The sequence below is a fragment of the Trachypithecus francoisi genome, unplaced genomic scaffold (assembly GCF_009764315.1).
Source record: "Trachypithecus francoisi isolate TF-2019V2 unplaced genomic scaffold, Tfra_2.0 Lachesis_group1, whole genome shotgun sequence".
Lineage (NCBI taxonomy): Eukaryota > Metazoa > Chordata > Mammalia > Primates > Cercopithecidae > Trachypithecus > Trachypithecus francoisi.
Genome location: NW_022681454.1, coordinates 147,557,857 through 147,577,516, shown reverse-complemented (window position 1 = coordinate 147,577,516; position 19,660 = coordinate 147,557,857). Strand labels below are relative to the sequence as shown.

The following is a 19,660-nucleotide window of genomic DNA, read 5'->3' as shown; positions in this document are numbered from 1 at the left end:
CAGCTGAATGCCTGAATAAAACAAAAAGGCTGACTCTTTCCCCCAATAGAGAGAATTTCTTCTTCCTAACTGCTTCTAACTATGACTTTGACTTTTTCTCACTTTTGGTTTCAAATTTGTCTCTTCCTGAGTCTAGAGGCCTTCACACTGTGCCGTTGGTCTTGCTGACTCATCCTGTAGATAGCCAATGTAATTGTGTGAGTCAATTCCTTGTAATAAATCTCTTCTCTTCTCTTCTCTTCTCTTCTCTTCTCTTCTCTCTTCTCTCTGTCTCTCTCTCTGTTTCTCTCTCTCTGTCTCTCTCTCCCCCCATTCGTTCTGTTTCTCTGAAGAATCCTGATTGATAACAGGGCATAGAAATAGCATTTGATTTGCCGGGCATGGTGGCTCACTCCTGTAATCCCAGCAGTTTGGGAGGCCGAGGCGGGTGAATCACCTGAGGTCAGGAGTTAGAGACCAGCCTGCCCAGCACGGTGAAAACCCATCTCTACTAAAAATAATTACAATGAAAAAATTAGCTGGGCATGGTGATGCCCACCTGTAGTCCCAGCTACTTGGGAAGCTGAGGCAGGAGAATCGCTTGAACCCGGAGGCAGAGGTTGCAGTGTGCCGAGATCGCGCCTCTGCACTCCAGCCTGGGTGACAGAGTGAGACTCTGTCTCAGAGAAAAGAAAAGAAAAAAGAGATAGCGCTTGATAAAACAAAATCTCTATCTTGTTATTTTAGATGAAATTAAAAAAAATTTTCCTATGACATTTAATTGTACTTTAATTTTCTTTTCTTCATCCTCTTAACAATATTGTCTGTTTTCTGTGAGTTTTTTTTTCTCCCCTGCTTGTTTGCTTTGGTGTCTGTCATCACAGAAGAGGGTTTCCTCAAATGTCTAGTTAATTTTGGCAATTTGCTCATTCCTAAACATAACACAGAGAAAATCTGTATGTCTAGGTATGAGTTGTCCACCAGTGATGCATGAGTTCCCTTTGTCATTCGTAGAGCCTTACCTTTTATTCTAGCTTCTCAGTTTTCTCAGAAAAGTTTTCAGATATCACTCAGAGTGTCATAGTCCAGTATGTATACTTTCAATTTATCTTGTCTTTTTCATTATAGCTTTTTAAAATAATTTCCTTAATTATAACTTTTCTGGAAAATTATCTTCCAATGTTTACCATGGTAGGATGGCTACACGGCATAGGAAGAAGATTTGGGTTCTAACTTTTTTTTATACCAACTTACAGCTCTTAGCCTCAGCCACCTTCGTATATACTCAGTGCCTTCAATTCCTAGCTTTTCTGGAGTTTTGTGACAAGCATTGATTTCCTTTCTCACGTTGATTCTTCTACTTTGTTGTGTAGAGGTTTGTTTTCTTTGGTTCTCTAAACGCGTTTATTACTACTAACTCATGTGTTTCCAGGTTGTAAAACAAATTTCTTGATGTATCGCATATACTGTTGCTTCCTCTTTATTTTCACATTTACTATGTTTAACCTGAAGTCACTCATTATCTACCTTTCTTAAAAGAAAAAAAAATTTTTTTTGAGACAGAGTCACGTTCTGTTGCCCAGACTGTAGTGCAGTGGTGTGATCTTGGCTCACTGCAACCTCTGTCTCCCAGGTTCAAGTGATTCTTATGCCTCAGCCTCCTGAGTAGCTGTGATTACAGGCGTGCACCACCATGCCCAGCTAATTTTTGTGTTTTTAAGTAGAGATGGGGTTTCACCATATGTGCCAGGTTTGTCTTGAACTCCTGACCTTGTGGTCCGCCCACCTTGGCTTCCCAAAGTGCTGGGATTACAGGCGTGAGCTACCATGCCTGGCCAAAAAATTTTTTTTGATACTAAAAGTAATGTTAAAGATCTGCCTGCCAGAATCAATTGCTACTGCATTTAACATTATTCAGAATTAATTGCTTGACAAAATAAAATGATAGCAGTGTAGATTATATGTAATCTTTTAAATCTGTGACCTGATTTTTTCTGCTTTAGAACATACTAATATTTGGGAATTACTTTTAAAATCGAGATAAATTTATTTAGTGTGTTCGTTACTAAAATATGTTCTAGGAGATTATTGAATTTATAGAAAACTCAGGATCATGTCTAAAGAAATGAGAATTTTATTACAATAATTTAAATGAATGCATTGCACATTAATTGCTATCTTTTTCTCTATATTTATTTGTTGAGGATAGGGAAGAATAGACAATGTTAGGTTAATGAAGTCTTTTGTCCCCCTAACTAGCTTTTACCACCAAGAATACAGTTTTGACATTTGGTGGAGATCTATGTAGTAGATTTCACTAATATGTATTATCTTCATTGTTTTTGTTGTGTGACTTAAAAGCATCAGTAAGCTAAGAGTGTATTTTAGTAAAAATTGACTAGTCAACAATTACGGCCTTAGGAAGTGATAGTCAATTAAATACAGCTTAGGAACAGGTATGAAATTATTGACTCTGTTGTTTTGTTTTGAGTTCTTCCTCTCCAAAGTGCTGAAATGTGTTTTGAAATTACTTAGTTGCATTAGTGGTTGGATTTGAGGCTTTTAACGTGTTTTTCATCAGTACCTCTGGGAAAAGGATAACCAAGACCTTTAAATGTACTATGCATTTTGCATCACTATATAATTGTAAGTACTGTGATGAAATATTGAAATGATCATGAAAGATGATGACCATTAAGCTTTTCTTTTAACTATTAAAACTCACTAAGGGTTATATTGAACTGTGGTTTATGAAATTGTTTAGACTAACACCTTGCTTGATGATTGTTTCTGAAGTGGAGAAAAATGGTTTAGGATAGCATAGTTCATGAATATTCTTTTTAGTTTTGGCAACTTCTGTGAGTAACTGTAGAGAATGTTTTATTATGGAGAAAACTGGTTGGCTTTGACTAACACCTGGATTATAAACAAATTGAAAAAATATTCTCATGGGCTTCAGATTCTTTTTATACAGGTTATTCTTTTTAGTATGCATTTGTGTATCTGGCATTTGGTATTTTATTAAATGGTAATATTTAGTAATTAGGACTGTATTATAGAGAAATGAAAACATAAAGATATTCCTGAGATTTGTGATAATTTTTAACAATAACCAAAAGTGTAAGATTTGTATTTTCATTTTATTCCTAATGTTAGCCAATTTTTAAAAATTAATGAGAACATTTTATTTCAGGTTAGTATGTAGTAATTGCTGAAGGTTAACAAATATGGGCTTATAGATGATCTTCAAGAAAACCAGAAGCATAATATATTACTAGTAATAAATTTGAGTTTGTGAGCCTCCATAAAACACTGAACTTCTTCAATTATATATGTACCTTCATATCTAATTTGTTTTTAACTGAAAAGAAATATTTCATGTGATACACCAAGATAAGTTTAGGTTCTAAATTTTTAGTGTGGTTAAGTTTTGATAGTTATACTAACTTTAACTTGTTTTCAGTCTAACCTCAATAATACTACGTAAAATCTTTGTGAAATCTAAATGGCACAATTTCTGATTTGACAATATAAGTGAAAGTTTCTGTATATGATGAAAAGAAAATCTAAATGATGTTTACCCTTTACCTGCCTACTTAATGTATGAGTCTTTCTGCTGTTACCTATTTCATCCGTGTGTAGTTTTGAGTTTTGTCTGAATTATGTAACAAAAATCCTTTCCCATTGCAATTTTGGATCAGACCAAATGGATTTGAGAAAAATAGTACTAGTAAATACTTTTTTATTACTAATTTTTAAAAGACTTTACTTTTTAGAGCAGTTTTAGGTTCACAGCAAAATTGAGCAAAAGTTAGAGATTTCCCACATTCCTCTTTCCCCTACACACACATAGCCTTCTCTCTTGTCAACATTCTTCACCAGACTGGTGTGTGTGTTATAATCAATGAACCTACATTGACATATTATCATTCAAAGTCCATAGTTTACATTAGGGTTCACTGTGGTGGTCTGCATTCTGTGAGTTTAGACAAATGCATAATGGTGTGTCTTCATCATCATAGTTTCATACAAAGTAGTTTTACTGCCCTAAAAATCCTTTGTGCTCCCCTCCATTCCCACTAACCCCTGTAAACACGGATCTTTTTACATTTCTCCATAGTTTTACCTTTTCCAAAATGTCATATAGTAGGAATCATACAGTATGTAACTTTTTCATATTAGTTTCTTTCTCTTAGTAATGTCCTTTCATGGCTTGAAAGCTCTTTTTTTTTTTTTTTTTTAAGCACTGAATAATATTCCATTGTCTGGTTGTACCACAATTTATTTATCCATTCACCTTCTGAATGACATTTTGTTTGCTTCTAAGTTTTGGCATTTATGAATAAAGCTGCTATAAATCTCCATGTACAAATTTCTAAGTGGTCATAAGTTTTCAACTCCCTTGGTTAAACACTAAAAAGTGAAATTGCTGGATCTTATGGTAAGAGTAGATTTAGTTTTGTTAGGAACCACCAAACTGTCTTTCAATGAGACTGTATTATTTTGGATTCCCACCAGCAAAGACTGAGATTTCATTTATTCTTGTACCACATCCTTGCATTAGGTGATGTCAGTGTACTGGATTTTGGCCATTCTAACAGGTGTCTAATGGTATCTAGCCCTTTCCCCGATGACAAGTGGAGAATCTTTCATATGCTTATTTGCCATTTGTATATCTTCCTTGGTGTCAAAGTGTCAAAGTTTTGACCCATTGTTTAATGTTATTGTTTGTTTTTGTTGACTTTTTTTTTTTAAACTCAAATTTATCAGTGCAATTTTCAGTCTTTTCCTTTATGTTCATACATTCTTTTTTTTTGATGTAAACTTTTTAAAAAAATTATTATTATTATACTTTAAGTTCTAGGGTACATGTGCATAACGTGCAGGTTTGTTACATATGTATACTTGTGCCACGATGGTGTGCTGCACCCATCAACTCGTCAGCACCCAACAATTCGTCATTTATATCAGGTATAACTCCCAATGCAATCCCTCCTCCCCCCCCCCATGATAGGCCCCAGTGTGTGATGTTCCCCTTCCCGAGTCCAAGTGATCTCATTGTTCAGTTCCCACCTATGAGTGAGAACATGCGGTGTTTGGTTTTCTGTTCTTGTGATAATTTGCTAAGAATGATGGTTTCCAGCTGCATCCATGTCCCTACAAAGGATGCAAACTCATCCTTTTTTATGGCTGCATAGTATTCCATGGTGTATATGTGCCACATTTTCTTAATCCAGTCTGTCACAGATGGACATTTGGGTTGATTCCAAGTCTTTGCTATTGTGAATAGTGCCACAATAAACATACGTGTGCATGTGTCTTTATAGCAGCAGGATTTATAATCCTTTGGGTATATACCCAGTAGTGGGATGGCTGGGTCATATGGTACATCTAGTTCTAGATCCTTGAGGAATCGCCATACTGTTTTCCATAATGGTTGAACTAGTTTACAATCCCACCAACAGTGTAAAAGTGTTCCTATTTCTCCACATCCTCTCCAGCACCTGTTGTTTCCTGACTTTTTAATGATTGCCATTCTAACTGGTGTGAGATGGTATCTCATTGTGGTTTTGATTTGCATTTCTCTGATGGCCAGTGATGATGAGCATTTTTTCATGTGTCTGTTGGCTGTATGAAAGTCTTCTTTTGAGAAATGTCTGTTCATATCCTTTGCCCACTTTTTGATGGGGTTGTTTGTTTTTTTCTTGTAAATTTGTTTGAGTTCTTTGTAGATTCTGGATATCAGCCCTTTGTCAGATGAGTAGATTGCAAGAATTTTCTCCCATTCTGTAGGTTGCCTGTTCACTCTGATGGTAGTTTCTTTTGCTGTGCAGAAGCTCTTTAGTTTAATGAGATCCCATTTGTCAGTTCTGGCTTTTGCTGCTGTTGCTTTTGGTGTTTTAGACATGAAGTCCTTGCCCATGCCTATGTCCTGAATGATACTAACTAGGTTTTCTTCTAGGGTTTTTATGGTATTAGGTCTAACATTTAAGTCTCTAATCCATCTTGAATTAATTTTCGTATAAGGAGTAAGGAAAGGATCCAGTTTCAGCTTTCTACTTATGGCTAGCCAATTTTCCCAGAACCATTTATTAAATAGGGAATCCTTTCCCCATTTCTTGTTTCTCTCAGGTTTGTCAAAGATCAGATGGCTGTAGATGTGTGGTATTATTTCTGAGGACTCTGTTCTGTTCCATTGGTCTATATCTCTGTTTTGGTACCAGTACCATGCTGTTTTGGTTACTGTAGCCTTGTAGTATAGTTTGAAGTCAGGTAGCGTGATGCCTCCAGCTTTGTTCTTTTGACTTAGGATTATCTTGGCAATGCGGGCTCTTTCTTGGTTCCATATGAACTTTAAAACAGTTTTTTCCAATTCTGTGAAGAAAGTCATTGGTAGCTTGATGGGGATGGCATTGAATCTATAAATAACCTTGGGCAGTATGGCCATTTTCATGATACTGATTCTTCCTATCCATGAGCATGGTATGTTCTTCCATTTGTTTGTGTCCTCTTTGATTTCACGGAGCGGTGGTTTGTAGTTCTCCTTGAAGAGGTCCTTTACATCCCTTGTAAGTTGGATTCCTAGGTATTTTATTCTCTTTGAAGCAATTGTGAATGGAAGTTCATTCATGATTTGGCTCTCTGTTTGTCTGTTACTGGTGCCGGGCGCGGTGGCTCAAGCCTGTAGTCCCAGCACTTTGGGAGGCCGAGGCGGGCGGATCACGAGGTCAGGAGATCGAGACCATCCTGGCTAACACTGTGAAACCCCGTCTCTACTAAAAACTACAAAAAAAAAACTAGCCGGGCGAGGTGGCGGCGCCTGTAGTCCCAGCTACTCGGGAGGCTGAGGCAGGAGAATGGCGTGAACCCGGGAGGCGGAGCTTGCAGTGAGCTGAGATCCGGCCACAGCACTCCAGCCTGGGTGACAGAGCAAGACTCCGTCTCAAAAAAAAAAAAAAAAAAAAAGAATACTTGTGATTTTGGCACATTAATTTTGTATCCTGAGACTTTGCTGAAGTTGCTTATCAGCTTAAGGAGATTTTGGGCTGAGACAATGGGGTTTTCTAAATATACAATCATGTCATCTGCAAACAGGGACAATTTGACTTCTTCTTTTCCTAACTGAATACCCTTGATTTCTCTCTCTTGCCTGAATGCCCTAGCCAGTACTTCCAACACTATGTTGAATAGGAGCGGTGAGAGAGGGCATCCCTGTCTTGTGCCAGATTTCAAAGGGAATTTTTCCAGTTTTTGCCCATTCAGTATGATATTGGCTGTGGGTTTGTCATAAATAGCTCTTATTATTTTGAGGTACGTTCCATCAATACCAAATTTATTGAGCGTTTTTAGCATGAAGGGCTGTTGAATTTTGTCAAAAGCCTTTTCTGCATCTATTGAGATAATCATGTGGTTCCTGTCTTTGGTTCTGTTTATATGCTGGATTACGTTTATTGATTTGCGAATGTTGAACCAGCCTTGCATCCCAGGGATGAAGCCCACTTGATCATGGTGGATAAGCTTTTTGATATGCTGCTGAATCCGGTTTGCCAGTATTTTATTGAGGATTTTTGCATCGATGTTCATCAGGGATATTGGTCTGAAATTCTCTTTTTTTGTTGTGTCTCTGCCAGGCTTTGGTATCAGGATTATGTTGGCCTCATAAAATGAGTTAGGGAGTATTCCCTCTTTTTCTATTGATTGGAATAGTTTCAGAAGGAGTGGTACCAGCTCCTCCTTGTACCTCTGGTAGAATTCAGCTGTGAATCCATCTGGTCCTGGACTTTTTTTAGTTGGTAGGCTATTAATTATTGCCTCAATTTCAGAGCCTGCTATTGGTCTATTTAGGGATTCAACTTCTTCCTGGTTTAGTCTTGGAAGAGTGTAAGTGTCCAGGAAATTATCCATTTCTTCTAGATTTTCTAGTTGATTTGCATAGAGGTGTTTATAGTATTCTCTGATGGTAGTTTGTGTTTCTGTGGGGTCGGTGGTGATATCCCCTTCATCATTTTTTATTGCATCTATTTGATTCTTCTCTCTTTTCTTCTTTATTAGTCTTGCTAGCGGTCTGTCAATTTTGTTGATCTTTTCAAAAAACCAACTCCTGGATTCATTGATTTTTTGGAGGGTTTTTTGTGTCTCTATCTCCTTCAGTTCTGCTCTGATCTTAGTTATTTCTTGCCTTCTGCTAGCTTTTGAATGTGTTTGCTCTTGCCTCTCTAGTTCTTTTAATTGTGATGTTAGAGTGTCAATTTTATATCTTTCCAGCTTTCTCTTGTGGGCATTTAGTGCTATAAATTTCCCTCTACACACTGCTTTAAATGTGTCCCAGAGATTCTGGTATGTTGTATCTTTGTTCTCATTGGTTTCAAAGAACATCTTTATTTCTGCCTTCATTTTGTTATGTACCCAGTAGTCATTCAGGAGCAGGTTGTTCAGTTTCCATGTAGTTGAGCGGTTTTGATTGAGTTTCTTTTTTTTTTTTTTCTTTTTTTTTTTTTTGAGACGGAGTCTTGCTCTGCCACCCAGGCTGGAGTGCAGTGGCCGGATCTCAGCTCACTGCAAGCTCCGCCTCCCGGGTTTATGCCATTCTCCTGCCTCAGCCTCCCGAGTAGCTGGGACTACAGGCGCCCGCCTCGTCGCCCGGCTAGTTTTTGTATTTTTAAGTAGAGACAGGGTTTCACCGTATTAGCCAGGATGGTCTCGATCTCCTGACCTCGTGATCCGCCCGTCTCGGCCTCCGAAAGTGCTGGGATTACAGGCTTGAGCCACCGCGCCCGGCCTGATTGAGTTTCTTAGTCCTGAGTTCTAGTTTGATTGCACTGTGGTCTGAGAGACAGTTTGTTATAATTTCTGTTCTTGTACATTTGCTGAGGAGTGCTTTACTTCCAACTATGTGGTCAATATTGGAATAAGTGCTATGTGGTGCTGAGAAGAATGTATATTCTGTTGATTTGGGGTGGAGAGTTCTATAGATGTCTATTAGGTCCGCTTGGTGCAGAGATGAGTTCAATTCCTGGATATCCTTGTTAACTTTCTGTCTCGTTGATCTGTCTAATGTTGACAGTGGAGTGTTGAAGTCTCCCATTATTATTGTATGGGAGTCTAAGTCTCTTTGTAAGTCTCTAAGGACTTGCTTTATGAATCTGGGTGCTCCTCTATTGGGTGCATATATATTTAGGAGAGTTAGCTCTTCCTGTTGAATTGATCCCTTTACCATTATGTAATGGCCTTCTTTGTCTCTTTTGATCTTTGATGGTTTAAAGTCTGTTTTATGAGAGACTAGGATTGCAACCCCTGCTTTTTTTTGTTCTCCATTTGCTTGTTAGATCTTCCTCCATCCCTTTATTTTGAGCCTATGTATGTCTCTGCATGTGAGATGGGTCTCCTGAATACAACAGACTGATGGGTCTTGACTCTTTATCCAGTTTGCCAGTCTGTGTCTTTTAATTGGAGCATTTAGTTCATTTACATTTAAGGTTAATATTGCTATGTGTGAACTTGATCCTGCCATTATGATATTAACTGGTTATTTTGCTCGTTATTTGGTGCAGTTTCTTCCTAGCCTCGATGGTCTTTACATTTTGGCATGTTTTTGCAATGACTGGTACTGGTTGTTCCTTTCCATGTTTAGGGCTTCCTTCAGGGTCTCTTGTAAGGCAGGCCTGGTGGTGACAAAATCTCTAAGCATTTGCTTATCTGTAAAGGATTTTATTTCTCCTTCACTTATGAAACTTAGTTTGGCTGGATATGAAATTCTCGGTTGAAAATTCTTTTCTCTAAGAATGTTGAATATTGGCCCCCACTCTCTTCTGGCTTGGAGAGTTTCTGCCGAGAGATCTGCTGTTAGTCTGATGGGCTTCCCTTTGTGGGTAACCCGACCTTTCTCTCTGGCTGCCCTTAAGATTTTTTCCTTCATTTCAACTTTGGTGAATCTGGCAATTATGTGTCTTGGAGTTGCTCTTCTGGAGGAGTATCTTTGTGGCGTTCTCTGTATTTCTTCAATTTGAATGTTGGCCTGCCCTACTAGGTTGGGGAAGTTCTCCTGGATGATATCCTGAAGAGTGTTTTCCAACTTGGTTCCATTTTCCCCCTCCCTTTCAGGCACCCCAATCAGACGTAGATTTGGCCTTTTTACATAATCCCATACTTCTTGCAGGCTTTGTTCATTTCTTTTTCTTCTTTTTTCTTTTGGTTTCTCTTCTCGCTTTGTTTCATTCATTTGATCGTCAATCGCTGATACTCTTTCTTCCAGTTGATCGAGTCGGTTACTGAAGCTTATGGATTTGTCATGTATTTCTCATGTCATGGTTTTCATCTCTGTCATTTCGTTTATGACCTTCTCTGCATTAATTAGTCTAGCTGTCAATTCTTCCACTCTTTTTTCAAGATTTTTAGTTTCTTTGCGCTGGGTACGTAATTCCTCCTTTAGCTCTGAGAAGTTTGATGGACTTCTTCTCTCATCTCGTCAAAGTCATTCTCTGACCAGCTTTGATCCGTTGCTGCCGATGGACTGCGCTCCTTTGCAGGGGGAGATGCGCTCTTATTTTTTGAATTTCCAGCTTTTCTGCCCTGCTTCTTCCCCATCTTTGTGGTTTTATCTGCCTCTGGTCTTTGATGATGGTGACGTACTGATGGGGTTTTGGTATAGGTGTCCTTCCTGTTTGATAGTTTTCCTTCTAACAGTCAGGACCCTGAGCTGCAGGTCTGTTGGAGATTGCTTGAGGTCCACTCCAGACCCTGTTTGCCTGGGTATCAGCAGCAGAGGTTGCAGAAGATAGAATATTGCTGAACAGCGAGTGTACCTGTCTGATTCTTCCTTTGGAAGCGTCCTCTCAGGGGTGTACTCCACCCTGTGTGGTGTGGGGTGTCAGACTGTCCCTAGTGGGGGATGTCTCCCAGTTAGGCTACTCAGGGGTGAGGGACCCACTTGAGCACGCAGTCTGTCCCTTCTCAGTTCTCAACCTCCATGTTGGGAGATCCACTGCTCTCTTCAAAGCTGTCAGACAGAGTCGTTTGCATCTGCAGAGATTTCTGCTGCTTTTTTTGTTGTTGTTGTTTAGCTGTGCCCTGTCCCCAGAGGTGGAGTCTACAGAGACAGGCAGGTTTCCTTGAGCTGCTGTGAGCTCCACTCAGTTTGAGCTTCCCAGCGGCTTTGTTTACCTACTTAAGCCTCAGCAATGGCGGGCGCCCCTTCCCCAGCCTCGCTGCTGCCGTGCTGTTAGATTGCAGACTGCTGTGCTAGCAATGAGGGAGGCTCTGTGGCAATGGGACCTTCCTGGCCAGGTGTGGGATATAATCTCCTGGTGTGCCCGTTTGCTTAAAGCGCAGTATTGGGGTGGGAGTTACCGGATTTTCCAGGTGTTGTGTGTCTCAGTTCCCCTGGCTGGGAAAAGGGATTCCCTTCCCCCTTGCACTTCCCAGGTGAGGCGATGCCTCGCCCTGCTTCAGCTCTCGCTGCTCGGGCAGTAGCAGCTGACCAGCACCGATTGTCCGGCACTCCCTAGTGAGATGACCCCAGTACCTCAGTTGAAAATGCAGAAATCACCGGTCTTCTGTGTCGCTCGTACTGGGAGTTGGAGACTGGAGCTGTTCCTATTCGGTCATCTTGCTGTTTTTGTTGACTTATAAGAGTTCTTTGTATATTTTGCAGAACAATTCTTTATCGGATGTCCATTACAAATGATTTTATCCCAGTCTGTGACTTGTTATTACTGATAGATAGGAAAGTGGTTGACTTTGTATATTAACCTTGTATCCTGCAACCTTGCTATTTATTGCTTATTCCAGGATTTTTTTGTAGATTATTTAAGATTTTCTATATAGATGATCATGTCATCAACAAAGACAGTTTTATTTCTTCTTTCTCAATTTTTATCCTTTTTTTGTCTTACTGCATTAGCCAAGACTTCCAGAATGATGTTGAAAGATAGTGGTGAGAGGGCACATTCTTGACTTTTTTCCTGACAGTGGATACTTAAAAAGTAAAATGACTAAAGATTTATGTATAGAATTTTAGTTCCTTTGTAATTACTGGCTTCTTTTTTTCTGGCAAGAAAAGTAATTTTTTTTCATTTTCTTCTTTAAGTTTCTATTTTGAAATTTTCTGTAAGTTAAATGATGTAAATGAAAACTCACTCAACTTGAGGTCCCACCTTCCTTCCTATTCTTGTATTATGTTAAATTTCTAGTTGGGTTTCCAAGAATGTTATGTTAGGTGTAAGAGCTGAGGAGTGAACACATGCTTGTGTTGTTTGGCTGTGGCATCTCTTGAGGCATCACACTTCTTGCTGATCACTTGTTGCCTATCCACAAGGGTCACAGTTACGTTCTCTTCATCTTCTTAAATCCTAAGCTGCTTCTGCATCCTTTTGTGATAATTTTTTGAATCTTCCTAGTTGAGGTCTATCTCTCTTTAAATTTGTTTCTGTTCTACTTTTCTTGTGCATTACTAGATTTAGGGTAAGTCTTTGAGTCTTATTATCTCTCTGTGCTGTGCTTGGGAAGTTAGATGTGGGACCCTCTGTACCAAAATAAAAAAAAAAATTGGAGGTTTCTGCTTTTTTCAATCATTCTCCTACCTTTTGAAAAGAGAGGAAGTTGTGGCACTTGCCCTTCTCTCAAGAAAATGGTCTTGTGGAATTTGATTGCTTCCCTTTGGACAACTTGTCTTCATTTTATTTTGATGGAAAGAAAATGGTTTTAAATTAGATTCATATTTCTTTTTTATATAGATTTGTTTTTCCTCATTGGAAAAAATTAATATCTGTTTTACAGTTTCGGTAAAATATGAATTCTGTATGAATTTTCAGAGAGTATGTATTGTACAATTATAAGTCATGAATTTCTAAATGTTAGTACATTTTAGAGTAATAAAAATTATACCTAGAATAAACTTTTAGAAGAGAATATCTAAGACCTGCAGATGTAGCATGATCTGCCTAAGGATATATTTTGTTAGTATCACAATAAGAACATGGAGTTTATGACTTTGTTTCTTGTTCATTCCTCAAGAATACATTACCTTTTCTTCTCTTCTGGTTCTAGACAGTGACTATCCTCCAATGTCTTACTGATTTTCTATTTAATTTTTATTCTACTGTATATGTTCTCTTAGCACAGTTATGCTAACACTATTCATAAAATATAATTCTTTGACAAATCATGTCGTGTGATTGTTTTAGTCTCAAGAACCACCTTGAGTTTTTCAAAACACAAAGGGAGTTAGTACAAAAGTGGACATAGAAAAGAGAAAGTAGAAGAGAAAGGATGAGACTGAAAAAGAAGAATGTGGAGTGGAACAGAATAGCCATTAGGGTGAAATTGCCTGGAATTTGAAAGTCTTAGAGTTATTATACTCAGAAAATATGAATATGGTTTCTGGTGAGCAGTGATAAGTAGCCAGACATGGCCTTTTGATTTGGGTTTTATGAAAGAACAAAGAAAGATCAGTTGAGAGATATTACGTAGTCAGAATACAAAGAGTTCCTTAAATATTAAGAAATAGGAAGCTTATGTATGTATTTCTAGTTCTTTAAAAACAAATCTCTGTGTGTGTGTTTATGTAGGCACACATACACACACGCACACATATGCACACATACACAAGTGGATTTACTAGCATTTTTCAAATCTAGTTATATTTCAATTCATGTAGGCCTTTTCTTATTGTATTAATGCTTATTATATATGTATTTTGTTATAAGGATTAAAATATTCATTTGTACACACTCTATTGATTGATTTCATTCCTAGGCTTTTTAATGGATTGCTTTTTAGTGGATAAAATTTAATGGATACATTTCAAATGGATCAAGAATATAGTTAGTAGATTTATACCAGATATTACTAATTCATAGAGTAATGAATTATAGTTTTCTAACTCAAAACTGGTTTAGCTCAATTCACTGATTTTTCTAATCTCATTTTCAATTACTAGTCGTCAATTTTTATGGTGAACTATGCTGTTTTTATTAGGGTTATTGAACTATTTAATTGTTTCTTCTCTTCAGTTTGGATAATACATATTTTTAAAAAATCAAAAAACAAAGCCAAAACAAAAATATCTATTTGTCCTTGATTTTCTTTGTTACCTTCTTTCCCAACTCCCAGCTATTTCAGATAAATTAGTATATCGTGTTATAGAATGAAAAGGGCAAGATAAATATAGATAGGCTAGTTTAATTTACATAGAATCAAATTGTTGCTAGCTTGTTTAGTGTCAGTATCACCTATTCATATGGTTTAAAATAACTTTTAAGAGTTAGGTATGAAATTGATATGGGTGATATTTTTCATTATTATTGTTTTAAAAGAATCTACTGAGTGACATTTCTTCAGCTATTTTTGCTTTTTTTTTTTTTATAGGAGTGGCAAAATTCTATTCAGAAGAACGCAGGCCTTGCTTTTATCGAACTTGTCAATGAAGGAAGGTAATCTATTTTATTTTAATTCATTTTGTATTTTTCTTTAAAATCTTGTGTTTTTCCCATAGGCATTGATATTTTTGGGTTCTATTTACTATTTGTTCAGTCAGTAATGTAATGGAGCTCTCATATATCAATCATTATGTATTTGTTAATATTTAACCATTTAATAATTTTCTTTAGAGACATGCTTACTGATATTTATATCAGAGGCTGACCGTAAGGGGAGGGGGAACAAGTTTCGAAATGTGATGTGATGAGAAAGGTGATAGAGGAAATAAGTAGGTATGTTTTCCACTTAAAGAGCAGAAACAGAAGAATTCAAGGAATGAAAATTCAGTGGTGGGTAAAAGAAGGGAAGAAAGTGCAGAGATGAAAAGAGAGATAAAAGGGAGAAAACAAATGTAAAAGAGTGAAAGAATTAAAAGGTAAAAAAAAATTGAGGAAATGATTAGTGGATCACTTTTTGTCTGATTTGTAGTAGCTGATTTTGCATTAATGGAACTGAAGACCCAGAGTATAGATAAAAAGATGCTACTGACTCCCCTTTGAGATAGTATTCTGAACAAACTTACTGTTTCAGCAGTGTTCGATTAGTGTTTTGGGTAATGTTGTTGGAAGATTGACCCTGTCAGTCCTTTGGTAACTATTTGAACTTGCGTGTAGGAATCAAAGCTTGCTCTCTATCTCTCATAAATGTTATGGAAAAGGGAGAAAAGAGTATTCGTAACTTTATTTGATTTTAAATACTACTAAAATCCTTTCTGTCAGAAATAATTACAGGTGCTCACAGACTAGTAACCTGCAATTATAATACTTAATGCTGAATTCTGTGATGGAAATATGTAAGTACAGGGCCCTTAAAACTTAACCAGGAAACATGATTCTTGAGAGACATTTCAAGGATCAGTACGATTTGTCATGTAAACATTAGAAAATTGGAGGATATGGAAAAATTGGAGGACTTTTGTGTGAAAAATGTTTCAAACACAGGTAACAGAATATCTGAAGGCATTGTAATGTGGGAAGGTATATAGGATATTCGTGTGCGTGTGTGTTTGTGTGTGTTGGAGAGGTGGTGTTGGAATTGGGCATCTAGATTCCTCAAGAGAGTGGGAAGCCTTGGAAGATTTCAAACAGAAGTCATTGTGATATTTGGGGCTTGGAAAGATTAACTGGCAGAATTATTTAGCATAGGTTGAAGGAGGGAAGACCTGATTGAAATGAACAACAGTAGGAAGGTTACTACAATGATCTATATGAAAGATAGAACTACATTTTCATGTAGAGTGTAGCAAATAGTAGATGATCAATAAAAACTGATATGATTTATAGCAGTGACTACTAATTCATAGGGCAGTGAATAAAATAATGACTAATTCTTTACTCTTCCTTTTAGTAAGCATTTCAAAGTGTATAGTTATTGAAAAATAGCTTTTGGCTGATTTCAACACTAAGGTATTGGATGATATTGAAGTTTATATACAGAAAAAGAGGTAACTGGAGCAGTTGATTAAATATACAAATATTCTGCTTAATGCAAAACACCTATGAGCAGATTTTTTATAATTTTTAGTGTTTATTGAAGTGTAATTCCTGGGCTTTTTTAAAGAAAAATTTATATGAGGAGATTTTGATCATTGTAGACTTTACTAAATGTAACTACCCTTACTTATGTATGTTACTGTTACATTTAATAGGTGAGGCAACATAGACTTATGATTAAGAGCATTGGCTTTGAAGATAGGCCTGGGTTCAGGTTTCAGCTTTGATACTTGGCAAGTGCTTTTGGTTTTTGAGCTTCAATTCCTCATCCATTTATTATATACTATGTCCCAGGAATTATTATTGCTACTGAGGATACAGTGCAATAAACAGAATAGATAAAGATTCTTTTTTTTTGTGGATTATATATTCAAGTAGGCATTGACTGATTATGAACAACAGAAAAATAAATAGGTTATATAATATGTGAATGATGGTCAGTACTATGAGAAAAGAAAATACGGAGCAGATGAGGGGAATGAAATTTTTGAAGAAGTAGAAAATGTTGGTATGGTTTGTAGTTAAAATAGAGTGGCAGGATTAGGACTCATTGAGAAAGTAACATTGGAGCAAGCACCTGAAGCACACAGGGAGTCAGAGGGCCATGTATGGAAGAGCGTAGGGAACAGCCAGTGTACAAGTGAGAGCCTCTGTAATGTATTTGAGGAATGAGACCAATATAGCAAGAAAAGAGTGATTAAAGTAGAATGAAATAGGAAGTAAGGTCAGAGATATAACATAGGGCAATATTTTGTGTAGAGGCTTTATAATTTATTCTGTGGGAAATGACAGCCATTGCACGATTTTGAGAAGAAGAGGAAGACAGTCTCCCTTATAGATTAAAAAGATCACTCTGGATTAAAAATCTCAGCACTTTGGGAGGCTGAGGTGGGTGATTTGCTAGAGCCCAGGAGTTCAAAACCAGCCTGGGCAACATGGTAAAACTCTGTCCACAAAAAATGTAAACAATTAGCCTGGTATGGAGGCAGGTGCCTGTAGTACCAGCTACTTGGAAAGCTGTCAGGTGGGAGGATCCCTTGGGTCTAGGAGGACGAGGCTGCAATGAGCTGTGATCATGCTACTACAATGTAGCCTGGGAGATAGAGCAAGACCCTGCTTTGGGGAACAAAGAATTACTATGACTGATGCATGTAGGAATTTAAGGATAAAAGTGGAGAGATCAGCCAGAAGCAGTGGCTTATGTCTATTTCCAGCACTTTGAGAGGCCGAGGTGGGAGGATCTCTTGAGCCCGAGAGTTCGAGACCAGCCTGGGCAACATAGTGAGACCCTGTCTCTACAGAAAATAGAAAGGGTTAGTTGGGTGTGGTGGCATGCACCTGTGATCCCAGCTACATGGGAGAGTGAGGCAGGAAGATCACTTGAGCCCAGGAGGTCAAGGCTGCAGTGAGCTGTGTTCACATCACTTCACTCCATCCTGGGCAGTAGAATGAGACCCTATCTCAAAAACAAACAAAAAGACAAAACAAAACAAGAAACAAGAGATCAATTAGGGGGCTATTGTAGTAAGTCTGATTAAACATGATGGTGACTGGGACAAGGTTGCTAGCAGTAGAGGAGGTAAGAAGTGGTAGGATTGTGAACCTATTTTGAAGATAAGACCTGACAGGATATCCTAATGGCTTGGATGTGGGTTTAAAGCCAGGCATCACTCTTAAGATTTTTGGCCTTGTAAGTAGAGATACCAAATGCCTTTGTTTTGCATTATCATTCAAAGATCTTTATATATCAGACATCTTTGGAATATAGAAATAGTGTCTCCATTTGGAACAAAGCAAGATCATTTACTGTCTAGTATAATGTCTCTCTCTGAGCCAAAGACTAACAGACCTACTGGCTATCACAAAAGATTCAAGTGCTGTAAGCTCAGAGTTCCTCTCTTGTAACACACTTTACTGCATATACAGGTGTCTGCTGGACCTGTGTTATTCTGTGGGAACTGAGACTTGAAGGTATTGGCACAAATGCTAATACTCTGGCTATTGCTATTTCTGAAGATTTGTTGAAACAGTTGTTTGAAAAATTTACTTTTATATCATCTGTTACCATTTTCATAGTACCCTTTCTCTGACATTTTGCCTTTGCTTTTCTTATTCTGTTTAGATTTTTTAGCTTCCCATAGTTAGAAACTCTTTTCTTTACTTCACTGCTTAGCCTATAGAGAACACTCAGCCTTTATCTTTTAAGTGTTTGAAATAAACAGTGGTGGAAGCTAAGATTCATTAGTAAAATAGTGGAGGTAAAATTGGAAATTTTCGTTCTCTATTTACAGTGTATAATATCTTTTAAGGGAAAATTTTAGTGGGTTATTTTTGTAAATCAGTGGATTTGGCTTTCATTTTATAAATATTTAGTGCCTTGAGGTTAAATGAGTTTTCATAGGAATAGATGTGTTTGTGAAATAGTTTGGAGTGTTTGACTACTAGACTTAATCTCAGGGGCAGGAAGAATAGTAATAAGGATTTTCCTTTTTACTGCAAAGACTAACCTTTTTTCTTCTTCTTATGTAAGTCTGACCTGCCTTGACCTCATTTATAGAGTAGCTGCTATAAATTTTGCCCTTGATTAATGTTTTATTAGTGTAAATAACATGAAGACCTTTGTAGACAGACTACAGCATAAGGTCTAACAGACTTGAAGAGTATCATTAGCAAATCAATTACTAAGTTCAGACATAAGTGATTGTTGTTTAGTAGAAACTGCTGATATTGTTCTAGGTAGCTATGATCAAGACAGCTGCTCTATGAGATGTTACTCTGTGAAATTTATAGTGATTTGCTGATGGTCTCTTTAACTTACATTTGTTTAATAATATATTTTTAAATACATTGTTTTGGTAATTCTGAGTTCAATTATTGGTATTTTTTATGTAAACAACACTCCATTTTAAACAAATTTATAGAGCTAGAATAATTGATAATCACTGACATAATTGTTACCACCTTGATGACTTAAAAGAGAAAAAAATACATATATTTATAATAAAAGATTTCAGTTAAAAATGAAATTTTCACATATTATGAGCAAGAACGTTGTTATTCCTGAATGATAATTTTGTTTATGAGTGTTTTATGATATTTTGAATCATTATTATCACCACCTCTGTTTATGTTTTAAATATGCAAGTGATAGATCTAAAAGAGTTTTCTTATTCTTGAAAGGCACAACTTTCTTTAAACCAATAGTTTTAAAGAACTTAAAGAATATTAAAGCCAACTTTTAGAGTCTGTGATGCTGTAGCACCACATCAACAGAAAATAATGTACAGTTACTACTACTCCCTTTGACCCTCTTGAATGAAACCTGAGGGTTCAGTGTTATACTAAATTTAGATTTGGTGTACGTTACATTGTTTATGTATATTGGACCTAAATTGATTTATTTGTATATTCGATTTGTCTTTATCTTAGTTATTTTTTTCACCTTACAAATGTATTTAATTGAAATTGAATTGAATTGAAACATATATTTAATTAAATTCCATAACACTGTTGCTTACATTTTTCAACTCAATTCTTTGCCAGTGAATCTTGTATGTTTTTTCTTATTTGGATAAATAAAGGGCTTCAAGTTCTTATTTTCCCTTTTATTCTTATTTTCTTGGAGGTTTTGGTGATATTACTTGCAAAAAATTTTAGTGTCTCAGTATTGATGTTAATTTTGCTGGCAGAAATAGATCTGGCTGCTAGGTTGC

At 36.9% G+C, this 19,660-nt stretch overlaps 1 protein-coding gene across 4 annotated transcripts in view; it reads left to right on the top strand.

Moving 5' to 3' along the window:
• The window catches only part of LRBA (LPS responsive beige-like anchor protein), a 787,299-nt gene that overhangs the window by 247,460 nt on the left and 520,179 nt on the right, over positions 1–19,660 (top strand). For all 4 annotated transcript variants that reach the window (XM_033215458.1, XM_033215456.1, XM_033215457.1 and 1 more), the window contains one exon: positions 14,344–14,408. In XM_033215458.1, the coding sequence (XP_033071349.1) occupies positions 14,344–14,408 (65 nt within the window). The remainder of the gene's footprint in view (positions 1–14,343; positions 14,409–19,660) is intronic.